This window comes from Lycium barbarum, chromosome 3, assembly GCF_019175385.1.
Source record: "Lycium barbarum isolate Lr01 chromosome 3, ASM1917538v2, whole genome shotgun sequence".
NCBI lineage: Eukaryota > Viridiplantae > Streptophyta > Magnoliopsida > Solanales > Solanaceae > Lycium > Lycium barbarum.
This window is the reverse complement of record NC_083339.1, coordinates 1,369,548-1,379,256: the sequence shown is the minus strand read 5'-3', so window position 1 is coordinate 1,379,256 and position 9,709 is coordinate 1,369,548. Positions and strand designations below refer to the sequence as shown.

The window sequence follows — 9,709 nt, the reverse complement described above, 5'->3', positions numbered from 1 at the left end:
GTGCTAAGTTGAAAATATCGCATGTATGCTTTGCTAACGACCTATCACTATGCTGCAGAGCTGATACTTCTTCTATTCAGCTTCTGATGGAATCCTTTGAGCATTTCTCAGCAGTTTCGAGTTAAATGCAAGCATGGAAAAAAGTAATCTCTACATTGCAGGGGTCACAAACCAGTTCAAGGAACAACTGATAGAGGACTTATATTTCTCAACTGGTACGTTGCTATTAAATACCTTGGAGTGCCCTTATCCTCAAAGAAACTCACTATCAGTCAGTTCATGCCATTAGTAGATAAAATCATAGCCAGATTTAGATGCTGGACACCAAATTCCTATCGTACTCAGGAAGGCTGCAACTGATCAAAGGGGTGCTGTTTGAAATGCAAACTTATTGGAGTCGGGTATTCCTTCTCCCTAAGAAGGTGCACAAGCTGGTGAAAAGTATATGCAGAAACTATTTATGGAGTGGAACAAATGATTATGCCAAGAAGAACCCTATAGCTTGGGAAACTCTATGTCAATCCAAATCATCTGGAGGACTGAATATTATACACTTTGAAGATTGGAACAAGGCAGAACTTAGTAAGTTACTATGTGCAGTTACCAAAAAGAAAGACAGACTCTGGGTGTTATGGATTCACACACATTATATAAAGAATAGAGATATAAGTGAACTACCAACACCAAAATAAGCTACTTGGTTGGTGAGAAAGATACTGGATGCAAGGGCATGGTTCACAACTTTGCAAGACCTGGACAACTTTAGCACTGCTTGCAAGTTTAGTATAAAGAAAGCTTACATTTGTCTGATGCCACAATTCCCTAAAGTCCAATGGAAATCACTAGTGCTGCTCAAAGGCCTTATTCCAAGGCACCTATTTATACTCTGGATGGTTGTACAAAATAGACTAGCAACTAATGGTTGTACAAAATAGACTAGCAACTAGAAAGCTTACATTTGTCTGATGCCACAATTCCCTAAAGTCCAATGGAAATCACTAGTGCTGCTCAAAGGCCTTATTCCAAGGCACCAATTTATACTCTGGATGGTTGTACAAAATAGACTAGCAACTAATGATAGACTAGCTAGCTGGGGTATGCAGGTAAACCCATTGTGTCAGTTATGTAATGTTGTAGTTGATGAAAATCACATACATTTGTTCTTTGAATGCACATACTCTACTTTCATATGGAAAAAACTTCTTCACTGGATGGGCATAAACAGCCAAATTGACTGCTGGAAGAATGAGGTTGTTTGGCTTGCTAGAAGGGTGCAGAGTAACAGTGCAAAATGGCATATAGTTGTTTTCGTGTTTGCTGCTGTTGTTTTATCATATATGGGCTGAGCGGAATGCTAGAAAATTTCACAAAGCAGGAGCAATGCGGACAAAATAAAGGAAATAGCCCTGTAATTGCACATTGCAGGACAGAGTCAAGTTAAATGGCATCAAACTCTAACTAGTTTGAATAGTTACCCTTGCTGATTAATGTTAGCTGCTTGCTGGATGAGGCTGCTAAGTTATTTACCCTTTTGGAGATGGAAACTAAGTAGCTGATAGGGCAGTAGACACATAGAGTTTCTTTGTCATAGGTTATTTTTGAGGATCCTGTCTCTGTAGCCCAACTAAGCAGGTTGTGTACAGATTCCAGTTGATTAATACAAATTTTCAGTTTGACCAAAAAAGGAAAGTGGTTTGTGGGGCAGGAGCATGTAGAGGTCATCACTAAAATTCTTGCTTTGCTTTCAGGAAAATTCCACTAAGAATGATAACTAATTTGACAAAAGGAAATGGACGTTGTCATACCCACATTGGACCTATTTAAAAAGAAATAAAAGAACCCATACTTATATTTTTAATTTGACAGAATTTTCTAGTTAATTAAGTATGCAAAACGATGGTTCAAAAACAGTTTACATTCTTTTTTATGCAGTAGGAGACAATTAACGATATTTAAAGAATATTGAGTTGTATAATAAGATCCAAAACTTACCAAATTTTGATTCTCAAATAAGTGGTATCAGTATAGGACGAAAAGTACTAACAGGTCCAAATAAAAATAAACGAAAGTAATTGCAAACGATAAGTTTGGACCATGAATTTAGAATGCAAGTAATGTATACGAATTCAGAATGCAAGTAATGTATCTTGTATATAAATTTTTGAACTATGATTAAAGTAAATATATTTTTACTTTAATATATAAATATTAAAGTAAAATTACTCTACATACTCTAAAGTCTGAACCCCGCATGTGAGTAAATATTTTCCAATAACCATTAAGGTCAAAACTTATGGTATGTCACCTTTTTAAGTTAAAACAAAATTATTTTACTAGAAAATAATTATTATACTATTAGTTATACTACTAAGATGCGTTTAAAATTTCTACTAGGGATTTCGTTTGCCTCTCATTATTGCACCAAAAGTCGCTAGCCAAACTACCAAGGGGTTTGGTGGGCAGATGAAATCTTTTCGCTCTTTAGGTTTAGGATTTAAACTCTGAGAATGGAGAAATTTTCGATAAAGATGATTTCCCTCTTTAATGAGCCATACATGTTGCGAATATCGATTAGTCGAATCAATAAGTATCGATTATCATATGATATATTTAAAAAAGATAGCCAATATTCTTATCAAAGGCTTAATACCTAGATGGACTCTTAAACTTGGCATGTTTTGTAAGATAGACATATAAACTTACAAGGTGACCAGATAGACACTTAAACTTACTCAAAGTGTATTTTTCAAGTTTTTCAGTTGTTTTGAAAACAAAAACTATATTTTTCAAACACTCACAATTTTCATGGCCAAACAAGCCCTAAATATATCACAAAATATATTTTTTTTTAAAATGCAAAAATAAGGCAATCGCATATACATGAGACTATAAATGTGCACTTAAACCAATAAATACTCGCTAATCGCAATTTTGCAGGTTTCAATTAACTCGGTTTTTTTTTTTACACTTGAATAATTAAAAAACAATAACTTTAACCAATAAAAATCCTTAAAAAAAGAAATTTCAAATTAAGAAATTTCTTTTTTTTAAGGATTTTCTTCTCGGCTTTACAGTTTTCTTAATTTGAAATTTCTTTTACACTTGAAATACTGAACTTAGAAATTTCTTAATTTGAAATTTTTTAAGGATTTTTATTGGTTAAAATTATTGTTTTTTAATTATTCAAGTGTAAAAAAAAAACCCGAGTTAATTGAAAGCTGCAAAATTGCGATTAGCGAGTATTTATTGGTTTAAGTGCACATTTATAGTCTCATGTATATGCGTTTGCCTTATTTTTGCATTTTAAAAAAAATATTTTGTGATATATTTAGGGCTTGTTTGGCCATGAAAATTGTGAGTGTTTGAAAAATATAGTTTTTGTTTTCAAAATAACTGGAAAACTTGAAAAATACACTTTGAGTAAGTTTAAGTGTCTATCTGATCACCTTGTAAGTTTATATGCCTATCTTACAAAACATGTCAAGTTTAAGGGTCCATCTGGGTATTAAGCCCTTATCAAATAATCTTTTATTAAATAAATCATAAAAGATTCATTTGAATATGTATTTTACTCCTGGGACCACCCCTCCATTTTATTAACTCTGGCCAGCCCCTTATCATATGCAAGGTGAATTATAATTACTCATATTATTTGTCCATACATGGGTACCACAACCAATTGGTATGTTTTTCAATGACCCTACATCACCTAATTCAAATTCTTTTAGCTGTCCCTACACATAAAGAAATAGTGAAGAATTATATCCTTTTAAGATAAAGTGATGATATAAGCCCAATAATGAAGCAAAGCTGATTAAGTATTATCTATGCTAATACATCTCCTTCTAATAGCTAGTTGCATAAATCTGGCATGTTCATCTGACAATTCCTGCAGTTTATGGCATTACATTTTTAGGATAAAGCATCATAAAAGTAACTTGGTATATAAGAAAATGAAGTTATAGTACCTTAATATATACTTGTGAAATTAAATGCTATAGAAAACTCATCTAGTAATAATAACAACTCAATTTCAAGCAAGTTGACATCACTTACATGAATCTTCATTATTAATGTAGCTCTATTTAAGCTTGTTTTAGTCCAATATTATAAATTTTAGTTTATTTTACACAAGAAGTTCACCATTTATTGTATATACACATCTCCGAAAAGATGAAAAACAACAGTCATTGCAAAATCATACTTTAGTCGTGCTACATACATACTGCTTCACATAATTATTGCTTGCAAGTACGTAGTGGCCTTTGATAATGCTAAATATTACAGTGTTATGCAGCAGTAAGGCCTGTTGTTGAGTGTTTTTACATGATGTAATCAGAATAGTTGCTCAAATCAATCTCGTAATCAAAATTAGCATGAATGATAACTGCATCAATAAAACAAATAGTATATTTTGTTAACACATAACCATCTATTACTTGAATGAAACAACTTAACTAGCATTTGAACTTGCCACCGAACCCATAACTTATTCGTTTGACCCGTACCTAACACTATAACTCCGCCCCTGATGACAAAGAGTTGTTGAATCCAAAAGTCAATTTCATATCAAAATTAACATATATCGTTACTGCACCAGAAAGAATAACAGGAGTTTAAGCACATAAACAACTTAACTAATAGTACTTGATTATTAACAAAACATTTGAATTTGTAAAATGACAAAGAGTCATTGAAACCAATACTAAACAAGCCCCATAGTATAGTTATATAGAACAAAGGGCTATAAAAGTAAGAATTGCTTCATGAACTTTATCTATCATTTGCATAATACGACTTAATTGGCATATATATATATGCTTGTTAACAAATATTCCAATTTGTTGAATGATAGAATCATTTATAGTCAAAGGGCTCTCCAAGTAAGAAAGTCTTCATGACTTTATCTCCCATTCCTTCAGCCCATGGAAACATATGGCCTCCTCCTTTCATTTCATGATAATGAACCCACGGTAGTTTCTTCACGAGGAATCGTTGTAGTTTGACGGGTACATGACCGTCTTCATCGCCTTGCCAAATGTGAACGGAGCCTTCACCGTTAGGGAACGGGTTCTCTAGTGTCATTGGATCGAATTCCCATGTCCCGAAACCTATCATTAGGTCGCGGTGGATCGATTCGTAATCCCCTTGCTGTCTTACCAGGTCCTAACCTCAATCAATCAGCAAATAGCAAGGTTAAAAATGAGAGAAAGAGATAACAATTTGCTAATCAAATCGTGACATATCATTATAATGTATTTAAGTTATATACAGTAACATTGTAAAGAAATCTTTGCACCATCAGTGTAATTTTGAGGATTTAACGAGGAATCATTCTATCTTCCAAGTTACCATATCAAACTTGATATGAAGAGTTACCTATTGTCGCCTCGCCTATGATGTAAAAAAAGTCGATATACTGACAGTGCATATAACTTAAACTCTATCCATGTAAAAAACACTGCTCTGAGGTAGATCCTCCAGAAATATCAAGTGAACTTAAGCCATTGAGCAGTGGATTGTTACACTAATTGTATCAAATTTTTAAATGATTATTATGGTAAAATCTTGAGCAGCGTCGGATCTAGTATTTATACATATGCGTTCTGAGTTAAAAGAGTGAGTTACACAATGTATATTTAACTCTATATATTCTTGTTCTTCACACGTATATATAAGTGTCATCAAACTCGCTAATCATCTTACTTCAAGGTCGCGTGCAATGAAATGAGGATATGCTAAGAAGCTAAAAACGAGTGCTCACCCGATATTTACTTTGATAGGAATCAAAGATAGGCATCAGTTCTCTGTCTTGGTCGAAAAGGATATCTTCACTGAACTGTGCAACGCTGGAAGCAGGAAACAACGTTTGAGTGTTCCACCAGTAAGTCAGCCATGGAAAATAGTGAGCAACTCGAAGCGTCCATTGATCCCGTACGAGCTGTTCGTAGTACGTTTCTTTAGTCAAGTTTGCAGGAAAACTACCCCACCAGTAGTTGGTCACGGGTGTTAGAAGAATTGCTCCAGCCAATCTGTTACAAATTTACAATGTCACAGTTAAGATGTAAACTATATGCAGAGGAATCATAATTTTACAAATATAAACAAACTTCTATTTTTGAACTTGCTTCAATAAATCGCAAGTTCAATGACTAGCTGTAACTGAAAGTTCCGAAAGCTGACATGGCATACCCCCCGGGGCATTTTTGCTGATGTAGCATGCCGATTCAGTTATTTGAGTTTAACTTTTACATATATCGATAATATAAAGAATCTTTACCCTATCAGGTCATCCACAAGATATCTACAGACAACGATGTACGAGAAGTGAAATTCATAATTTTTGAAATAAGGCAGGTTATCTAATACAACATTCAGACAACGATGTACGAGAAGTGAAATTCATAATTTTTGAAATAAGACAGGTTATCTACTACAACATACATGTAAACCGGTAACCATATAGACTAAAATTGTTTATACTGTCAGTGCATATATATACGTTAAACTCCAGTTGTTTTGAAGTGACAAGAATTAGTGTTGTGACTTGGGTGCAATAAGATGAAAGTTTGCTGACCATCCGTGAACTTAACCCTTGATAGTCCCCAAATAATTAACCAACTTTTTCTGAAAAATCAACTTTTACTAGTAGGAAATTGATTTTTATATGACACAGGTTTAACAATACCTGTGAGGAATATACTTGAGAACGCCCCAGACAGCTTGTCCACCCATGGAAAATCCAATAACATTGAATTTAGATCCCAACTCCAAATGATCAGCTAACTCTTCAATATCAAGAGCTAATGTCTTTGGTGTTCTTTTTGGATGAGGATCACTTTCTCCATAACCAGGTCTATCAATTGACACTATATATATTCCCAAACTCTGCATAACCTCCTGCAATCAGAAAATCATTAATTGTAGCCACAGTTATATCCATGTCACAGCTAAAAACAACCTTAAAATCACCAAAGGTTCTCGTGGGCGGTAAATATCCCTCCATCCTTAACTAGAGATCTCGGTTTTGAGCTCTGATGGAGTCAACTTTGTTCGGGAGCCTTAAAAATGGGACTCCCCGACATGAATCTGAATTAGTCAGCTTCCAAAGTAGGTGCCGGACACTAGGTGGGAAACCAAAAGATACTAAAAACAACTTTATAAATGCAGAGATTTCGGGTTCAAGCTCTAAAAATGGAGTAATAGTTGGTCCGGAATCTAAAAAGTGGGACTTTCCGACGCGAATCCAAATTAGATGGACTCCAAAGCGGGTGTTGGACACCAGGTGAAAAACCACAAAGAATACTAAAGATAACCTTAAAAAAATATCCTTCCATCCTTAAGCAGAGATCTCGGATTCGAACTTTGAAAATAAAATCACATTTGATTGAGAACCTTAAAGTGGGACATTCCAAAGTGAATCCGAATTAGTCGAGCCCTAAAGTATATAGCAGACACAAAGTGGGAAACCAAAAAAAAAAAAAAACTAAAGACAGCCTTAAAGACTATTCTAAGAAAAAAAATAAAAGAAACAAGTAAGTTGATACATACAGGAGAAATAGTGGTGAGCAAAGCAACATCATGTCTAACACAGTCAAAGCCATGGATGAAAACAAATTTATGTTTTGCTTGGTCTCTAGGGACACCATTTTCTTTATATGCTAAATATCTCCCATCAGATAGCTTCACTCTTGGTGCTGTAATTGGAGGTCCATTACGTGAACCACAAATCTTTGGAGGTGGTGGCATAATTGCCCTATAAATTAGTGCCAATATCACAATTCCAAAAAGGGCTATCATCTTTCTGATCATCCTTAAAGAAAAAGAAAAAAAAAACAAGATTAGTACTATACAAAAAAGAAAAAAAATATATAGTTCAGGAAAATATGAAAATTTTGATGAGTTTAGACCAAAATTACCCTTATAAAAATGATGATGAGATATTTTGAGTTGGAGGAGAAAAGTTCCTCCTATCTAACTTATAAAAAATTCGTTGGACAATTCAAGAACATTAAATAAATATCCAAATAAAATAGATAAGGATATGAAAGGAATGGTCACAGTTCTTTGCTACAAAAGTGTGGAGTACTTTCAGTTTAGTGTTCTTCTTTCATTATCTTCACTTCACCTTGTTATATATAGGTGTACCTAATTCAAAAACTTTAGAAAAAATAAATAATATACTTTGTAAACTACAAAAAAATAAAAGATCAAAAGTCATATTATTGAACTTCAGTGGTTGAGGTAGGTGGTTAGCTTTAATATATAGACAACAGAAGAAATAAGGGAGGTCACTAGCGTCTTATCTGGCGGTAAAAACTTATATGCACTGTGTTTATATTTAATCATTTTTTTTTATAACTAAATAATGAATAGAGATAAAATATATAATTTTAATTATTTACAACTATATTTTACCGCTAATAATGTAGATAAAAGGACATGTTATATAACTAAGGTCTAGTTAAGTAAAACTTTATATACACAGTTATCAGATTGATTTTTAAAGAGCACGATGGAATATTCCTCCTTGACTTCAGTTTTAGTATATTTCTATCCAGAATTGAAACGACCCAAATTGTAACCGAGGAAAAAAGGTGAATCAACTTTCGAAAGGTCGTTAGAAGCCTCAAATCCATTATGAATTAGAAAATGAAATAAGAAAAAGAATAAGACATCGATTTGACGCAAACTTTCAACATGAAAAGTATCGTTTCACCTATGTAGAAGACATCCCACTATCAGCGGATGCAGTGAAATGGACGTGATTCTTCTCTATTATATAAAAGTTTTTTGTTCAAATTTTGAGAATGAAGAAATATTTAACAGGGGCGCTTCTTCCACGAGACTCTACAAGATTCTAAATTCATCGAATAAGTAATTTCGGATACGAGATAGTGACACGTCAACCATATAGTGTAGCAAGTCCTATTCACCGTCAACGAGATTCTAAACTAATCGGATCAGCGAATTTCGTATACCAATTTTTTTATTTTTTTAGAAAAAGGACATCGGAAGATGGTGACCACCAACCATAAAAGATAATATGATTTAAGATAGTGATTCGTGGGGTAGGAGCATGTAGAGGTCATCACTAATATTCTTGCTTTGCGTGGAGGAAAATTCCACTAAGAATGACAACTAATTTAATATGCTGACAAAAGGAAATGAACGTTATCACACCCACTTTGATCTATTTAAAAAGAAATAAAAGAACCCATACCATATTTTTAATTTGACAAAATTTTCGAGTTAATTAAGTATGCAAAACGATGTTTTAAAAAAATAGTTTACGTACTTTTTTATGCAGTAGGAGACAATTTGCGATATTTAAAGAATACTGAATAGTATAATAGGATCCAAAACTTACCAAATTTTGATTCTCAAAGACGTGATATTAGTATAGGACGAAAAGTATTAGCAGATCCAAATCAAAATAAACGAAAGTAACTGCAAACGATAAGTTTGGACCATGAATTTAGAATGCAAGTAATGTATCTTGTATATAAAATTTTGACCTATGATTAAAGTAAATATATTTTTAATTTAATTTATAACGATTAAACTAAAAATACTCTACATATTCTAAAGTCTAAACCACGCATGCGAGTAAATATTTTCCAATTACCTTTAAGGTCAGAACTTATGTTATGTCACCATTTTTAAGTTAAAATAAAATTATTTTACTAGAAACAATTATTATACTATT

At 33.2% G+C, this 9,709-nt stretch overlaps 1 protein-coding gene across 2 annotated transcripts; it reads right to left on the bottom strand.

Annotated features, from left to right (window-relative positions):
- Positions 1-4,633: 4,633 nt before the first annotated feature.
- LOC132629855 (uncharacterized) lies at positions 4,634-8,743 on the bottom strand. Of its 2 annotated transcripts, none has more exons than XM_060345248.1 (5): positions 8,720-8,743; positions 7,552-7,813; positions 6,689-6,900; positions 5,765-6,032; positions 4,634-5,166 (listed from the first exon to the last, which is right to left on the bottom strand). In XM_060345248.1, the coding sequence occupies exons 2-5, from the start codon at positions 7,810-7,812 to the stop codon at positions 4,858-4,860; spliced, it is 1,050 nt and encodes a 349-aa protein (XP_060201231.1). In that variant the 5' UTR covers position 7,813; positions 8,720-8,743; the 3' UTR covers positions 4,634-4,857. The 2 variants fall into 2 exon arrangements, with proteins under 2 accessions (XP_060201231.1, XP_060201230.1); XM_060345247.1 differs by lacking the exon at positions 8,720-8,743 and adding an exon at positions 7,920-8,220.
- Positions 8,744-9,709: the final 966 nt, after the last annotated feature.